This window comes from Xiphophorus hellerii, chromosome 21, assembly GCF_003331165.1.
Source record: "Xiphophorus hellerii strain 12219 chromosome 21, Xiphophorus_hellerii-4.1, whole genome shotgun sequence".
Lineage (NCBI taxonomy): Eukaryota > Metazoa > Chordata > Actinopteri > Cyprinodontiformes > Poeciliidae > Xiphophorus > Xiphophorus hellerii.
The window spans coordinates 12,492,933-12,512,361 of record NC_045692.1 but is presented as its reverse complement, the minus strand read 5'-3'; the positions used below and the strand labels follow the sequence as shown (position 1 = coordinate 12,512,361).

Genomic DNA, 19,429 nt, shown 5'->3' with positions numbered 1-19,429 from the left:
AAGATGTAATATTCCCATATGTCATTTTTAATGACAAAAAAAATAGTATTTAGCCAGGTAATTTGTCATATCTACCAATTTTTAAAAAATTATTTCTGGCTTAAGTTTAACTTGTGTTCTTACGCATTTTAAGTCAAGTTCATAACATTAGGTTTTAAAAAATATACAGAAATTGGGCTGATGTTAATCCATTATTTTTGAACCAGGTGTTTTTGGTTCTATTTTACGAACAGCTCACATTTTACTTTATAAAATCCAAATCCTGTGAAGAAAAAGTTTTGGAAAACATGTATACCTTGGCCATGTATAGGGAGACAAACATGTTGAGAGCTCAGACCAACGTTAAAAGTGAATTTTTGCTTTATTGTTGATTACGAAAATGAACAGGCACCTTTTACATGGAGCTTGCACATCCCAGAAAAAAAATAAATATAAATAACACACCCTCATTAGTGTTTATCACTCACAACAACCTGCAAACTAAAAGTTCAAAACACATCGAAAAAAAAAAAAAAAAAAAAAGATAACCGAAATAGCCATGAGAAAACAAACAAACCAAAAAAATATTGTAACATCCTCACTCAAGTTCTAAAAACTCCTGATCCCACCTGCTGGATGAAGGCCTTTTCTGTCTCTGCATACTTGCTGTTCTGACTGCATTTAAATTTTCTTCACAACCTTTTGTCCTCAAAGCACAATGACAGTCTACACCCATTATGATAGGAAAAAATATCCTCCAATAGTTGTCTTGGTTATATAGTTGTTTTCTTTTTAGATAGCTGTGGCATTATCACATTCACTCAATCTTATTCAAGAAACTCCTCCAGACCAACCCCCCCCCCAAAAGGTTCATATGAATTCAAGTTGGAAAATTCAAGTATCTTACCGGATAAAAGTTTGATTAGGAATGGAGTGATTACAGCCTGAACTGAGCACCGCCTCTAACAGTGAGTGAGCTCTAGTGATATTAATCTGGAAAAATAAAAAATAAAAAACACTCTCTACAGGCTGGAAAAACTAAAAGTCCTTACAGTGTTTGATGTCTATATGAAAGGGCACGGTCTAAAATTGCATGCACTGTAAAACTACTAACTTTTAAATGTTTTTGTACCAACTTAAGCCTGCAGCTCACTATACATACCAAAATTTGCAAAAGATGCAGACTAACATCCAGTGAAATAAAGCACTACCTTTATGATTCACCCAGACACTAAATGCATCCTATGCAGTGTTCTGTTGCATCGTCAAAACATTTTAAAGACCTATATACAACATTTTCAGACAATGCATTAAGTTTACAACATAACAGTCTCTTTTGGTGAAAATATAGTTAAATTCAAAATATTTAATAGGTATCTTTTTAGATGTGATCTCTTTATTGAAAAAGTACCTGAGCCAAAACTCTGACAGGGGGAACGTCACAAAAGCTTTCTTAACGACTCCTTTTTCCTCATTCGGTGCTGCTCTGGAGATCAAACGAGAGTTTAAATTAAATGACAAGTAGCAAAGGAACATCAAGAGGAACCATACTGACCCTTCAAGAAAAAACACAAAACCCCCCATTCCAATGCATCAGCTAGTCAGAAAAAAGTACAAAAGCAGATTTAAAATCAAATGTTTCAAAGACAGAAAATTAAAGCATGTTAATTTAAAAATACATAAATATATATGCATATATATTTATATATATATATAATCGTACATATAAAAATGAATCAATATTCTCTTACAGACATTCTTTAAGTGGAAGAGAGGCTGCTGCACATCTTAAAGGCTGGACTAGTGACAACTACCCCAACATCTTGAGGAGATGTGTGCCGAGGGCCTCGGATGACTGCAGATGCGTCACCTTTTCTGTTATATCCTCATTTGTACCACAGAAGGAAGAACAGCAACCAGGTGGAAGCTGAAGAAAAAAACTGTGTAATCTCGATGCAGTTGTTTCAAACAATGGCGGCTTATAGTATATCTGCAAGTGACGAATAACGTATGAATAGTTCCTTTTCAAACCAGATAACTTTCACAGTGCATAACAATAAAAATAAAAATCATGGATAAACAAACCAAACAACAAAAAAAAAAAACAGATGAAGCATTTTCTTGGGGCTTAATGGTCAGATCCCTTCTAGAACAAAATTACATTAGGATTTCTCTTTGCAGGCCCCAACATGCATCCATCAGTCGGTATTGCACAACACAAGTACCTTTAAAATGCACCCAACGCACAAATAAAGTAATAACTCAGCAAAACTGGAATTTCCAAATTGTCTCTTTGCGAAACCTGCTGCGTTTATATCCTGTCTGCCAAAAACGATACATCCTGGAAACTTCTAAATCTCGGTTCATTTTAATTTTCTATGTTACAACCGACTAAAACATGCAGCCAACTGCCCGCTTGGAAAATGCAGTCAGGAGCCTCCGGCGCATGGTGTCCGTTATTCCAGTCAAAGGTCAGAGTTCAAAGACTGAAGGATTAAAAAGTGCTTTATGTAGGTCAGTAGGACTTCTTTCTTCTACGATTGTTACAAAGTTTGTACATTAGCATGTATCGTCTGTGAAGGGGGGGGGGAAAATGAGGTTACATCATCTATCTCCAAACTTAAACAGGACAAACTGTGTGTGTTTGCAGAAAGTACTCACCATGATACCACCATTTTGTTTTCTTTGGATTTTTGTTACATGTTCTTACATAAAAAGAGTTATCAGGTGGTCGTCTCTGTGGAAAAAAGATAACAAATTTCAAGTTTAACGAATGCAGACAATACATGAAGTAGTAGTCGGTATCTGTCCAGTCCTGCAGAGGTACCTTTTCTTTGCAGCTGGACAACATGCTGATAATACTAAGACAAACTGATTGCACAGAAAGGGCTGGTGACCAGTCTTCCGTCAGAATAGATAAACAGATGTGACCGTTGCTATACACATGTGGGTGGACAGGTATATTCTCTCCTGTGAACATTACCTGCACAGTTAAAAACAAACAAATACATGTGAGGTTATTCAGATAAGAGACAGAATGTACAACCGTAGCAGAAAGTCAAAGCTGACATTTAACTGGTCTGTTGGTCTATTCAATAAAATCTCAATAAAATACAATGTGGGTTTTTTTTCTTTTCTTTTTTTTTTGCTGCAATGTGATGAAATGTGAATAGCTAAAAAATTGAATACTTTAATAACCAACTCCTTCAGAAAAAATAGGTATAAATGTATTTCTGTCACAGAAATCAGTCTTGATGACAATCTCTGACTTGGCTTTTTGCAACAACAGGAGGTTCTGTGTATAGATTACAGAGGCCAGGTTTGGCCAGCTTGAGAAGAAGCAACAAAAAAAAAAGGTTAATCAAGACAAAGAAACAATTAAAAACAGTAAGTATGTTGGGTAAAAAGAAGTGAAACATAAATTCAATCAAATATTTTTAGACTGAGACATGAGTAGCCAGAGATAAGAAAGGCAGACAGAGGGGGAAATGAGGGTAATGAAGGGTAACAGTGAGTTCAGGCCGTCTGGCACCAGGGTGGGCCTCACTGGACAGTACCAGAACCACACGAGTTACAAATATGCAGGAAAACTCCAGATAAAAGTACATATTCAATATCAATGCTTGTTTGATGGAAAAAAAAATCAAAAGAGGAATAGATCTACTTTGGAGAACAAAATAGATCAAATGAAGCTCTCAATAACAACTTTATTAGTCTGATGGTGCAGACACACTTCTGCTCCTACTTCACTATAGCCAGTTTTGTAAACAAACATGCTTAAATGAGTGACTATGTTAAGTTTTTTACTTTGAAATGAGTACAGCTTTGTTGCATGTCACATGGTGTCAACTGACAGACTTTTATTGGAAACCTTTATTAGTAGAATGAGTGTTCCCTCGGTTTACAAGAAGTATAAATTCAAGGTTCATCCCCAAACCTTTATGCTGAGTTCTTATTGCATCCCATTAGTCTAGTTATTGTGTAGGAGCCTACAGCAGGCAGGGAGCGAGATTAGCCATCTAATTGCCGTTCCAGGAGAAACGAGCAAAGCAGCTCAGCTGCAGCTTAATGCATTTCACTTTTAATCTCTTTTTCTGCCCATCGTAGTAATAAATATAACAATGACAACATTTCCCAGCTGAAGTGCTTAAACAGAATGAGAATATTTGATTAGAATTGCATGTTATGTGATTATTTTTACAACTTAGTAGAAAATAAGCTGTTAAATAACACTGTTACTGCATATTTAGGACAATATTCCCCCCAAACTACAGGAATCACTTTAAGCAGCAAGAGTTTATGAAACCATTTGGGCCACCGATGTTTATTAGTGGGCAAATTGATGGATCTCTAAAACCATGCATACTTAGTTTCTTTTCACCAAGATACAAATAAAAAGATAAGTAAATAAAATCAGTATTAAGCACCTTAATAGTGAAAGTATGAACAGTAGAGGACGCCTCCTGTTTTAATGTCACTCCAACGAGTGTAATTAAAAAGTGTAGATGGGCAAATTTAATCATAATTTTTCATCCCAACAACTAAAACGGAAACACATATAAATTCAAATGGCTTATTTTTCATTTTGCCAAAAGGGGAATACAGTTTTTTTTTGTTGTTTTACTAAAAAAAGATGAGATTTATACAAGAGACAGACAAAAATTGTGAATGCTATGAAATCATCAATAAGCTATTTAGTGTTTCCCTTTATGACTAATACATTTAAAGGCTGTTTTCCATTAAAAAAATAAACAGATTATCTGAACTAGCTTATGTTCTGAGTATGAAGTTATTTAGTTTAGGTTTTCAACTATGAATACTATTTTTCAAACTTTACAAGCTGATTTGACAGCTGGCTATTGTTAAGGGTCGACTTGTACTTTGATGAAGGCCAGTGAGTGTTTATCTGTCCTGCTTTATGCTATCCAAGTTATCTTTCACTCAGCATTTTATCATGGTTTATGTCACTGTATGGGTTAGGATTGCATGGCAGATATCTGAAGATGTTGCTTTACCTTGTATGACCTATTAGAGACAACATAACAATGATAAATATGTAGTCTATAAATACCCACGTGAGGGAAATCAGGATTGCAAGTGGGAGCTGCGCTTGGGCTTGCCTGCTTTGTTTATTGTGGCTAAAACCACTCAGTCTTGCTTACCGTGAATCCAAAATATTCAAATTGCATTTAGTGGAGTAAAAACAAAGAAAAGCTTCACAATGTTAAAAGAAAAGTCAGCGTGACGACCTGAAAAACTATATTATATTCTAAACAAGAAACTTAATGCCTAGATAATTCCAGAAGACAAAAATATGGTGATTTATTAAAGAAGATTGAGTGGAAGTGGATGTTTAAGCCTGGACTCTAAAGGAACTAAAGCACTGGAGTGGACAATTTATTAACTAAAGTCTTTAAGGTTAACAAGTATTGTTTTAGAAAATAAATGGCTTTAAGTATAGAAGGATTGGTCGAAAAAGCAGCACATGCATTGTCTTAATTATCTTTTCTACCTCTCGATCGAACACAGAACCAACAGTGAATTTCATTATGTAGTTCAATGGCTATGGTAATTTGCTATTCGTACTTCAGGAGTCTGTGAGCATGTGTAAGTATCTCATAGTACTTTAAACAGTTTTTCTTTATTTTTAAACACCATGTGTTTAAAAGGCACATTTTTAATAATGTTTCCATTTTCTATTGCTTCCCACCCAAGATTTAAAGTTCCATCTAATATGTATAGTATTAACAATCATATTAATTATTTTCTATAAAAGCAGAAAAGTCTAAAAGGTGGCAATATAGTTAATAATTATATTGACAGGGGGAATATGCTCGGGTGGTTTGAGAGTCAATGAATAAAAAACCAGGTTGTTTCTGACTTACCTGAGGTGAATCAAAGGGATATCGACCACTAAATTTGAAAAGCAGCTGAAATTTCTCTCCTTCATACAACGTGCCAGGTGCACCTTCCATATCTACAATCCATCTAGAAAGGAAAAAAAGGCACAGTGTTAAAATACGACTGGAATCTCATTCAAACAGACTGATAACAACATTCCTCAAGTCAACTAAAAATAAACACAGGTAAGGCGGAAAAACAGGTTTGAATAGAGAACTGGTGGCAGCAAATCTGAATTGAAAGTTTTGAGTTTTGTTCGTTACTGTTCTGGGCCAATGGACTATAGATATTCTTCAGGTAAATTGAATTATTAGGGTAATAAGTAATTTATGAAAGCTCAATGGTTATTTATGGGTAACTTATGTAAATCTTGCTCATGATACTTGGCATTAATAATGAAATAGTTGCAAAAGGCTCTAAGATTACTGACCAAATACAAATAACCAATCTGCGCAAATCTGTCATCCTGAGTCTGAAGTAAAGTGAAATCTAGAACTGAGTGGATTTCTGTAACTTGACAGAGATCACAGCATCACACCATGCCAGTGTGCTTTAAGAACACAAAATTTCAGAATTCGTCCTGGTATTTTTGTTAATTGTTAACAGAAAAGCAGACTTTCTCCCTGATGCATGAAAACCGTGGCACCCTCTTTAAGACATCCAAACAATGGAAATTTCCAGGTCAATAACTCAAAAAAAAAGGACAAAGTGTTTCTCTTAAACACAACATTTAAAGTTACGGCAATACTGATCAATATGTGGTTTAAACAAGTCCAACTAATTTTAGCAAGGCTTGTTGTGACAGGAGATGGATAAGGCTTAAAAAGTTTTTTCCTCTTTCTGTTTCTAAACCAGACGAGCCAATGCATCACAACAACCCAGCCAACCACATTTACAAGCTAGCTTTCCCTCTGTATTGCAGAGGTTTGTTACATAATTTTGCTAGGTTAACATACCAAAATAACAAAATATTTTATGTTTTGTCATTTTAAGCAGTAATAAGAAAAATACAGCTCTTGAATTTGAAATGTAAATGAGGAGATTATGGCCATTCTTAACATTTTTATTTAAATCCTAATACTGGGGTGTTTTTACTCAAGGTTATCATAGTGCAAGACTTCCATATTCACTAATGCCGACACCAAACTAAAGAAAAACAAGAAGAAAATCCTAATATTGGCATCTCTATTCTATTTTTCATAAATCTAATTATACACAGGTATATGTCTGTGGATATAAAATGTGAATAAATTCGCAGCAGCCAAAGTTATCTCCTCTGCCACTTTAATAAACGTACTTTTAGAAAACTTCAGAAAACATTTTATTCAACACCTGGTTTTCAAGACCCCATCCTGAAGGATCATACCTAGAAGACAGTGTGTTCTATCATCGAAGTTTAAAAATAAATATCTTACTTTAATTGTAGCATCAAAAGCTTTCAATGCGACTCCACTGACAATGAATATTTATCTTTATTTTGAGAGTGGTCTGGTAATAATTTGATATCCCATTCATTCGGAAGACAAAATCTATTTTCACCTCAGGAGTCCAGCTGAGGAACTGTGCTGACCGAGCCAGGCGTAATTTAATCCGTATCTGATGGGAGCAAAATTTTCTTTGTGCTTTTAAGTCAAACATGAAATGTAGCTCTTAGCTTCTAAACAGTTTATATTAAGTGACATGTAATCTATCAAAGTCTAAAACTGACTTTGCTGATGATACATTTAATCAAGTAAAAGTTTGAAACAGCTTCTGATAGTGGATGGACAGAAATGCATCAACACTAAGTTATTATAAAGTCCACTACAGATACACTTTTATCCAAATTGATGTTTTGGTCTAAGACAATCAGCCCACTCACTGAAATTATGTGACTGCCCTTAAGCTGAACAGTTATTACCTGAACCACTTAGGGGAAAAAATCTTTATAGAACACCATTAAAATAAACACTGATGTGCATCGAACATCAATCTCAGTCATGCTGGTGTTTTTATACACATTTAATTCCAGTGACTTCAGGTTTCAGAGACGTTACAGAAACATCATCAGACTGGTTTGCTCAGCTTACTGTGGCTTTATAGTAACATGGAAAGCATTTTAAATTACATATCTTTTAAGTTTTTATTTTAAAAAAACTGTTATGTATGCTACACTAATTGTAAAATGTTTAGATTTATTAAATGTTTTTCTTCTGTCTATATTTTTAAGTCTATATTTATGCTACTTGCTTTACAAACTTTTTTTGCAATTATTCTGTAAATGGTAATATTACAAAAAAAAAAATCTAGTAACACAAAAAAAAGCAAAAAGTAAAGAACAAATGTAGAAATTCTATTCTGAAACTAAAATCAGAAGGTGACAGGAACATGACAATCTCTGACTGAAGAGATTGTCATGTTCCTGTCACCTTCTGATTTTAGTTTCAGAAGGTGACAAAACATAACAATGGAAATACAGATAGGAAACCCAAAAGATTTCTAAAGGATGTCGGTTGCTTAAAAATTTAAAAAGAAAAAAAGCATATAAACTCCTCCGTACATTTTACTTCTGCTACTGCATGGACATACTGCTAGTGATGTTTACAACGCGAAATCTCTGTGAATGATGCCGGACATGAGCCGCTAAGAGCAGATCCAAGGGCAAAATGATCAACATCATCAAATTCGCGATAGTCAGCTGGTAATATGACACAGTCAATAAATGTAACATTAAACCATTTGGACAAACGACGGCTGGGGGGAGAAGCTAAGTTACATAAATATACTGCAGAGGAGACACAACAGGTTTCTTTAGGTGACATTTTCCTTACTGCCTGCCTCTAATTATGACATCAAGCGTCATTATCTAATGAGAAACAGAGACAGGGTGTACCATAAACAAAAGCTATCAAACTGACAATGCATCATCCCAGTTGAGACATCGCATCAAAGTGTCTCTTGGGAAGTCGTCCCCCCCCCCCATTAAGTAGGTCTCATTGTTAAGTAAGGGGGGAAAATGTTTCCTGAACTAAAGCAGAGTAATTCCCTACTGCTGCCCATCACTCCAGCTGAGATGCAACCCTAACAGAGAGTTTTCAACTAGAGCTGCAAACAGAATACACACCCATACATACCACTGAAACCTGTGAAGCAAAAAGATCACAGGAGCCAGCTGAACTGGTTGGGAGACTTGTCAGTCATGAAAAAAAAAACAATTCATATGCTTCTTCGCCCAGGTAACTTATGTAATGAGGAAATTGCAAAAACATACCATCTTCCCTGTGCCAACAACTTGCTAAAACTTCCACTTGTCCCCTGGAAGAAAGCATGGATCACAAATATTCCTCCTGTACTTGCTCTTTGGAAAAATATTTTCACAGCTCAGAACGAATGTGGAAGAACACAGAGGTCAATCAGTCTCCTTTGTTTGTTTCATCTTAATTTCAGCAGATTATGTGTTTACTATTAAGTACTTTGTACAGCTTTGCTTCACATGAATATTGTCTTGAGTTGTTTGCACCACGGAGGAGTGACGTCAGCATATTGCGGTCCAGTAGACGGTAGTGATGCCTCATAAAGAATCATGGAACGAGGCGGCAACTTTTAAAGGTATTAAAGGGAGCGTTGCAGTTTTTAACAACAACAAAAAAAAAATAGTATCAACCTTCATTAACAATCAAAACGAAAACCTAACCGCAACAATATCCACTGAGTTTCAGGGAAGGAATGCAGGGAAAAAGCAGCCTGTGTTCCCTGTTATTTAACCCTAGCGAGTGAATGCCAACCGTTGAATATTTTATTAGAGTGGAGAGCGACACTGAACATTAGAGACAATCTTCTGAGGGGCCAGAACTACCAGTCACTAAAATGACCCTAATTCTTTCTATGCAGGAGCTCCATCTTACCTCCAAGCCTAATTTACTGAACAAGCAGCCTCCTCTCCACACCAGTCGAAACACTAGCTTTTCATGGAAGTCAACCAGTTCATAAAAACACTAGAAATAATAAAACTTCTGATGTTTTTTTGTTGTTGTTGTTGTTTTTTTTTTACAGATCACTACATTTGAGGAATTTTCCAATGCTAAAATAAGCAGGAAATCGATACTTACTGTGTGATGGTGTTCTGTACACTTTTCTCATTGAGCGTCATTCCTGGGGGTGGATCATTTTGCAGAGCTAATAATTCCTTTTGTAGCCGTTTCTGTTGAAAAGCATATGTTTATGTCGACACCTCAGTCACAAAATGGCACTCGAACATGAATTAATGGAAAGCAGTACAAAACAACTTATTGAGGCCAAACAGAGGAGCATTAAAATACATTTGACTTGTAAATAGTTATATTAATAACTATTATTAATCTTAACAATGACATCAATGGAAATAATTGTAATGTAATCTAGTGTTATATACGGCCCAAACGTTTTTAATAATTACATAACTTACATCTTAAAACTAACTTCAGTACTATAACGTGTTCACTAAAAATAATGAATATACTCAAAAATATAATGAATAGTTTAAGTGTGAAACAACAAATAAGAAAAATTACCATATATGCAGACTGACAATAAATGCATTTATAAAGATAAGATTCTTTAAAAGATGGCATTAGGAAAATAAAAAGAAAGTGTCAAATTTAGATCTGCAAAATACATGGCATCAACATCATCTCAGTGTCAACATGTGCAATATTGCAATTGCTAAGAACAGCTTTAATGCAATACTTGATGGGCTATTATATTTCAAGTGTCATGCATCCATTAAATGCATTTGGTCAGTCAGATGGGCTCTCAATGTCCTAAATACACACACTTGCTATAATCTTATATTTTAGGAGCCGAGATTCTAATGCTTGAAGAGTAATGAGGACATGATAGAAAAGAAGAGTGATAAAAATGTGGATTAAACACAACTGATCTCATTGTGATATTCAACAATAATAATGTGACAAAGAGCATATTTTCCTAATAAGGCCCAGTTTTACTAAAATATTTTTTTTCAAGGTATATTTCAACAGGTCAAGCTAGGCTACATCTTTACGTAGGTCCTTAAATATTTTGCTATTCAATCAGCTATCCAAGCAGTCATATTTATGTTTTTTGTTGAAGTTGCACAGCCTGCAGGAACAAATTTACAAGGGTGTTGACCAAAACAGTGAGTAATTAGTTACGTAGTTTGATCCTAAACCATTGAAGGTGTGTGGACCGAGAAGATTTTCTTTTAGATTCAAAGATATGAAAAGTTGTACCAAACATGAAAAGACAAGAAATCCCCTCTTGTTTCTTTTGGCGATAAATTTGGCTTCCTAAAAGCCTTCGAGATTGCATTATTTCACAATAGAACTACATACTTTGTAGATTATTTATTTATTTTTTTTTTTACTTTTTCAGGCTCTTGTTGAATCAGGAACAGGCATGAGTTGGTGTGCATTCTCACAGTATGAAAAAACTGGGGAAAAAATAACATTGCGATCTTAATAGGAGGAATAGCTTGCACTCCTGTAGTTTCCACGCTATTTTTTTCAGCCACAAATATTTTCAAGCTAAATCTGTGTTTTTATAAACAAATGAAAGAAGGGTAGCAGTTTTCTTTCAACCATCTAACCAGAAATGATAACTGGTTAGATAGCTAACCAGAGCTGAGTGGGATTACTCTACGCATAAAATAAACTGAGGAAACACTCCATTAAGCTCTTTCTCTTGCATCAAAGTAAATCGTAGGAAGGAATATTTATTGGTTTTGAAACGGGCACCTTTATAAACCAACCAGTCCTGCATCTAATCAGGACTGGTTGTGAGGTGGTAATAAAGCAAATAGTAGCTAGATTAATCAGTTTACATACATGCTACATAACTATTAAATAAATAAATTTCTTTGCTTATTTAAAACAATATATAGCTTTTATGTAGTCAGGTTTTTTCAGATTTGTAACGTGCACTTTTCTATGACCTTATGCCACATGTATTTAGTTAATCTCAACAAATATACCGGTGTTGATGCGGACATTTAAAAACATGTTTAAACGATACGACTCGGGAGTTAACGGTTAGTAACAAACCCAGCAGAGAGTTAATAATAAATGGATGTATTTTCATCAGTAACCTACAATAGACGTGCCATAATCAATACAATCTTTACGTATCGTCTGTCAGATCTCTTTTGACTTTTTGCGTCCGCTGTATGGAAGCGATACACCTGTTCAGGTCCGCCTGAAACTGTATTTAACTGCGCACCGTGTCGTTAGCGGACTTTAGAACTAGTCGACCAAACAGCGACCAACTATTAAAATTACTTCCAAAATTCGCAGAACCACATTTCCTGGAAATATCACCCCGGGTCCTTCTGAGGAAAAGCCACAGGCAAGCATCAACACGTAGTTCAAGGAAGCTAGTTTCCCTGTTCTCTTCAGCTTTGCCGATGATGATGAAGAGCTAATACTGCTGCTAGCAAAGACCTAGCGCCGAACCTGAGTAGTTTAGGGATACATTTCACGGCTTCCACCCAAATGTCAGTGCCGCTCTTTGATAAATACAAATGCGCAAATAAACTGGCAGTCAAAAGCCGAGAAAGATCAAAACGGAGAGCCTGTAAATTACATATATTTGCTCGCTGTTAATTGTATCCTTACCTGCATCGACGCCATGATGGAATCCCCCCCTCCCCCTGCATCAGCGCAGAGTGGAGGACGGTGCGTCAGGGGGTCACGTGACGACAGAAGTTGTTTTGACAGTGAGAAACGTTTCACGTTGCTTGACTGACGCAGCGCCTACACCCAGGTCACTGTTCAGTCACTTCAGGTCGCTCACAAAATGTGAGGCGGGTGTAGAGATACAACAGGATTTTTAATAAGATAAATAAAGAAGGAGTATGCGGAGTTACAAGCCGGAGCTCACATGACATAAGCGTCAGCCAATGACCTTTGCGCAAGGAGGGCTAAACCTGTGTGACATCATGAGTGAAGTAAAATGCTAATTTATTTGATCATTTATTACCTTTATATGCACATAATTATCTACCCCAGTTAATATTTTTATGTTAGAATTAGTAATGTGTATTTTTACCAACAGCTTACGAATTTCATTGGCTTTGTTCTGTTAAAACAGAATAAATATTTAATAAATTTGAATATCTTTGAATAGCTCATTTAAATAATTGAATTTTTAAAGTCAAACTTATATATTGCATAAATTCAACATAGATACTTTCAATATTTTTATTAATGTTGATGCTTGTGCAGAAAAAAAAAACTACAACTGATTAGTCAAACTAAAACTGACAGTTTTTAAAAAATACCGAGATGATGTCATGGTTATGTAATAGAGTACACAATCAAGGTGAAAATTGATCAAATAAGAGAGGTCCAGATGGCATTCGTTAACGCCATCCAAAGGTTTAACAAAAATAACAGTTGTAGTTCTTGGATGTGTCCATATGTAATGACTTAAAAGATCCAACTCTACCTACAGTTCAATCTCCCCCAAACTTCTTCAATCTTCACAAAGCTATTGTTATCATTGTTGCTTGTCTACCTTTTTCTACCACACTTTTTCCTTCCACTCAACCTTCCATTTCCATCTGCATTTTATGAATGGTCATCTTTATTTTTATGGCCTGCTGTCTTTGTAGAATGTGTATTTGAGAGACAACCATCACCCTCATGGATGTGTAGACAATAACAAAACATTTCTGTATCAAATGTCTTTTAGCTGTATGCCACAATCATAACAAAAATTAATGCTTGAATTACATCCTGTGTGTAATGAATCTATGCAATTTGATTTTCACTTTTTGCAATGATTCATTAAAATAATCTTAGTGTGCATGGATACAACAGAATATTTTGCTGTAATATTCAAATTCTATGAAAACTCAGTTTTGGGTAAGATACAAACTATATTCATTGAAAATTGTAGAAATATATATATATATTCAGTATGTCAGTGTGATTTTCAGATGTAGGCTGCCATACACAATAGAATGTGTTGCAATATAATTCAGAAACATGTATACCCATTGTTTCTTGAAATTCTCTTCAACAGTTGATCATGTTTGGAGTAAGCTGCACAAGTTAAAGATGTCAGAATAAATATTGCATTAAAGTTCTAATATGTTTAAAGACCTTTATGCAATTAAGAAAAGGGAAAATCTGTAGGCACCCTGTTTTAATTAGGATACATTTGAAGCAATTCTTTTTCAAACATTTGAACCCCCAGAAAGACCTATGTTCAAAAATATGGAAAGCCTAACGCACAGGTGTAAAACTCCAGTCCTGGAGGGCCACTGCCCTGCAACTTTTAGATGTGCCTCTAATGCACCACACCTGAATAGAATAATTACCGGTAGGTCTTTAGCAAGGCTCTGGAGAACTTATCTACACAAGGAGGAGGTAATTAAGCCATTTCATTCCAGTATTTTGTACCTGTGCCACATCTAAAAACTGCAGGACAGCGGCCCTTGAGGACTGGAGTTTGACACCCCTGGCCTAATGCATTTTATTTCACACTTGTGGAACTAAAGCATTCAAAACGCTTGAATCCTGTTTACTGTAAAAATGACATTTATGTTTGTGTTTCATGCAGAGAAGCAGACACCAGAGGAAAAACTGCTCACCGAACAGGCATTTATTTACTGTGTAGAGGTGAGGACATTTCTGTGGAATGTCCGCTTGGCTTCCATTTTACAATGACATTTTTTAGTAATACAAGGGAAACCATGACAACAGACAAGGCGCAAAAAAGAAGTATAATGTGAAATAAATCGCAAAACAATTAAATACTGGAAAAAAAAACCTCAAAAGAAAATGTTTCAGGTTTTCACATCTATGTTGTAACTTTAACAATCCAAAAAATTTGCAGCCATGAGCAGTTCCAGAGCAATCTCGGGAGCGATGGGAAACTCTGGTATTTCTGTGGAACTGTTGGTATAACGGACCTTGTAGGTGAAATACATGCAGACCTTGGACAGGACGTGGGACGGGATCTCCCTGAAGTTCACCTCGTTGGTTTCATTCTCTGCAAACTGTCCTGCAGGTTGCAAAAGTGGGAAGCAGGCCAATGAGAAAACTTGTGACAAACAGGTTTGACGACTTGTATGCAAAGCCACTTATGGTTTTGTAGGACACAACTTAAAATATAAAAAACAAACAAACTGGAGAAGAAAGTGGGAAAAAAATGCATTTCTTCTACTAATAGCTGCACAAGGCTAATGGTGCATATTTGTCTGCAATTTAATTACCTTAAAATTGAGGACAAAATACATAAATGTTTTCAGATTTTACACTCAACTCCTCAATTGGGCAAATTCTGCACCAATCAGTAAGCGTTCAAGAGTGTTAATGTGTGTGAGGAGAACAGACCTGAGTAAACCTCTGCTTAAGTCAATCAAGAGTGTTTAAATGTTGTAAGCCAAACCTGGACGCAGTGAGCTAGCTTGAGCTGATTACCTACACAGTAGTGTGTTTGATTAACTCTAAAACCACCAGGGGTTCGTTTGACTCCCTGAGGATTTTCATCCTTGCAGCTGCAAGGGCATGAAACCTCTTATGACGCAGAGAAACGCTGACTGCATCCTTGGCGCAACACAGAACGGTGCTAAAGTTCTATCTGTGAGAAGCAAATTAAAAAGAGTAGAAACTGTGGAGTCAAATGGCAACAGCAAGATTTGTGAGACTATAGATGCGGCATGTTCATAGCTTCATGCTGACAAGTAAAAACGTGCGAGTGAATTTCTTTTCAAAATCTACAAAGACTGAAGATGGTGTGGTTTGAGCTATTGCAAACTACACCAATAGTTTGCACTTGCACCTAGCTGATTGAAAAGAAACTATGGGCCAACAAGAGAGCTCTAAATATGTCTTAAAACTTTACAAGAAGGTAAATCAGAAAATTATGATATTCTCAGTCAGTTGTGTTTAACAATTTAGAGCAAGTGCAAGCAAAATTAAAAGGTTGTAAAAAGAGAAAAAAAGGGGGACTTCAACATTCATTGTACCATATTAAGGATTCTTAAGAAAGACGGGTCATTAGAAAAAAGAAAAGAAAAAAGTCTCCTCTAAAATCGAGTCTGAATTATATTCCCGACACCCTCAGGTTGTTCTGGTCTCAATACATTTTTCTTGCATGGTTCTATCATGGGCTTCACTGAAAAACCCTGAAAAATTTCTCAAAGGAAAAATTCTGAAATGCCCGACATGGAAAAACATAGCTTCATGTGACAAAGTAACTGAGGGATTAAAACCAAAACATTTTTCATCAATAAAGAGTCAAACCTGAAATGCAAATATTGTGGATATTAGTGCAGATTAGACGCAACTTTCACCATCACAAATTGTAAAAAAAAGCTAAATGTTAAAAAGATAGAAAACAATGAAATTACTCAAAGACAAGTATCGATGCCTTGTCAGCCCTGGAACGTGAAGACTATGGCTTCTATTGTCTATCATTATTAAACAGCATGGCTTTATACATCCACAACAATCAGTGATGATTTATTTTCTATCAATCATTACTCCTAATCAACATCTAGTTAGATAAATATATCACTGACCTGCTTTATTTGAATTAAATGATTTACTTTTGAATTGACAAAAATTGTTCACTTGAAATACCCATTAAAACAAAACTATTACAGTGTTGGTGTTCAGAAAAGGATGTGCCCGTGAGAAAAATGGCAACTAACTACTAATAATTGTTTTGACATCAAGTCATGTTTTTTTTTTCCTCACAGAAGGTGGCCATGAAGAACAAAACATAATTTGAGAAAGGATCCACAATGTCTGCATTTAAGTTATGTTTTTCTTTTGTGAGACAACAAGGCTCATAATTATTGACTCATAATTTTAATTCTTTAAATCATGTTAACAATAAAAAAACAGGAGTATTTAGAGGTCTAAAGACCAAAAAGAAGGAGATTTTTATTCTGTTTGTTGTGGTCACTTTATATTTCGTAATGTAGGTGGAAAATTCAAGAGGACTGTGCAGTAGATAGAAAGGCATTTATCCTCTATCCAGAGCCCTAAACATTATGCCCTCTGCATGACCTTTTTGAACTGTTGTCATCAGCTATCAGGATAACTGTAGCAACCGAATCCAAAATGGAACCACAAGCTGGCAAAAACTGACCTACCAGCCACCTTGCGTCATTGCCGGGTTTTTTTTGTTGTTTTTTTAAAAAATCTTACCTAGAGATAATTCCCATCATTGATCTCTTTACTGCTTTTTCACAATGTTTTCAAGCTACAGGAAATGTCTAATTTTGTTTTATGTTATTTAATGTACAATTAATACAACCATTTGATTTGGAATTCACTCCTTTTACAAAAAATATCCTTACAACACAAAAGTCTTGCCAGGCAAGAGAACCATAAACAAAATGGCAATCAAAGCATTTTACAGCTCAACAACAATTTTTTTTAAATCATAAAAGAGGAGCTAAAATGGCTTGGCATACAATATTTGACTTAGTCCTCACCTGGCCCACTTAACATGGCTTTGATGGTTCCCGATGTTAAGGCATGTTCTCTTTTCACAATGAATTCATGGCCGTCTGAGGAGATGAGCTTCACATACATGGCATCTGGCCCTTCACAGCCACCAAAAGCTCTCTCCTCTCCATCTGTTAAGTCATAATATAAATATGACAATTTGATACTAAATAACACAGTGGCAAACAATCTCTAGCAGTTTTTTTCTTCAGTTAACTACCAAAAAAAACAAACAAACTGTGAAATAGCAAATTGATTTTATGGACTGACAACAGGATTTTTTTAGAAAGGTAGAGATAAATGTGTGACATGACTCCTCACCCATCTTGTTCCGGGATTTCTGTTAATCCTAAAAGCCAAAGTAGAAAAACACAGAACATAATTTAACTCGCTTATAATTTAATTGAAAGATGTTGAAAAAGGGTAAACATCTGACATGTGAAACTCGTCAATTCTAAATATTGATTGACGGTAAAATTGTGTAAGTCCCATTCGGTTTACTGGAAGTGATTTCTGACAGTCACTGCGGAACTTTAAATTTAGCCAAGATAAACATTGTCCAGAAAATCTTCAGACAGTGGCTAATGTACACATAAATATTTGTAGCTATGACATAAGCATGGCTATGTTTTTCGCAAGTTTCAACCATCTCGGCAGCGGCCTGTTTATTTTCAGATAATGTTTTTAAACGCGTTCGCGTTAGCATTTGTAGCTAACGGAGCTAACTCATTTCAAAATAGACAAAACATCTTCCTAATAACTGATCTCTGCGTAAACAGCATGGGGGACATATATTTTGGGAAATGACACAACAATGGGCATTAAATCAAGATATAAAAGTTGTTCTTACCGCCGTGTGGACAACTGTGCTACGGAGATTCAATTTCAGCTAACGTTAGCCACCCGGAACTAATTTGTTGGTGGTACCCGATCGGTCCGCAATAAATGTGTTCCGTGTAATCTTTTTCATAAAATGTGATATAAATATTTACATTTTAAATAAATACACACATTATGTATAAAAATATATTTTTATAAATTAAAAAAAATAGAAAATTACAAATCTAAATAAATACGCTCAATTATTCACATTGGTAAATAATAACATAAATACAACAACATATGGTCCAATTTCAAAGAAATATACTTTCTAAAGAAATAACTTAAATCAAGCATATTCATATGCAAGTATATTCCCCGTATGCTTCTTTTTTATTCATTTATATAAAATATATTTATTTTACATACAGAATAGTAATATGAAGGTAATACCAACACAGTGCAATAGCAAAGTATTCTCTTCTTTGAAACACTGCGGCAACATGGTCACTGTTTCATAAAATTCGTGGGTACAATTTTATGAAATGAGAATCATTGCACATGTAAATTATCAGTTTTTAAAATGAATATATTTTTGAAAGTCTTTTTTTCGTAATCAGCAATGTTGGAATTTGAGGCCCAGCTTGATGATAATCTTCTGATTTTATCATATGGAATTCAGACTAATTAAGCAGTTTCAGTGGACAGGAACGTGTTTTGTAACTTTGTTTTATTTTTATTTTTCATTTTTCTAATGATGCAAAACAAACAGCTGCCAGAGTTCAAGTTTGGATGTGATTATGTTTTAAAATAAAAGTCGAGGTGGTGGTACTTGGAGTATAAAAATCTGAGAACCACGAGGCAAAATGACTGAAAATGCTCTTGATTTACAGGTCATTGTGCTCTTTCTCCAAAAGGGGGCGCCTGTGCCAAGGATGGCTGCCTCTCCACCTTCACTTCCGTAGATGAGTAAAAGCAGGTGGTTGTGGGACATGACAGAGACATTTTGCTAGCCCATAAATCTGGGTTCAACAGAGAAGACGTGTACCGTGTACCCTTTATGCATTTTCATAGGTCCACCCAATATAATTGAAACATATTAATAATAATAAAAAATATCATATCAGCTTTATCTATTTATCTATTCATATGATTTTAGAAAATGTAAAAAGTACACCATTTACAGTGGAGCTTTGCTACAAGGTTGAATTAAAGAACCTCCTTTTGAAACCAAATAATTCAGTTTATTGTTTAAATCAAAAATCTGT

At 35.3% G+C, this 19,429-nt stretch overlaps 2 protein-coding genes across 2 annotated transcripts; both read right to left on the bottom strand.

Annotated features, from left to right (window-relative positions):
- Window positions 1-342: 342 nt before the first annotated feature.
- Window positions 343-12,651, bottom strand: ube2wb (ubiquitin conjugating enzyme E2 Wb). The gene is made up of 6 exons (XM_032551512.1): window positions 12,489-12,651; window positions 9,969-10,060; window positions 5,865-5,967; window positions 2,807-2,962; window positions 2,641-2,716; window positions 343-2,552 (listed from the first exon to the last, which is right to left on the bottom strand). The coding sequence occupies exons 1-6, from the start codon at window positions 12,501-12,503 to the stop codon at window positions 2,539-2,541; spliced, it is 456 nt and encodes a 151-aa protein (XP_032407403.1). The 5' UTR covers window positions 12,504-12,651; the 3' UTR covers window positions 343-2,538.
- Window positions 12,652-14,399: 1,748 nt separating this feature from the next.
- Window positions 14,400-18,296, bottom strand: eloca (elongin C paralog a). Its single transcript, XM_032552132.1, has 4 exons — window positions 18,193-18,296; window positions 17,664-17,691; window positions 17,330-17,473; window positions 14,400-14,883 (listed from the first exon to the last, which is right to left on the bottom strand). Exons 2-4 carry the CDS (start codon window positions 17,665-17,667, stop codon window positions 14,693-14,695), a joined length of 339 nt encoding a protein of 112 aa, XP_032408023.1. The 5' UTR covers window positions 17,668-17,691; window positions 18,193-18,296; the 3' UTR covers window positions 14,400-14,692.
- Window positions 18,297-19,429: the final 1,133 nt, after the last annotated feature.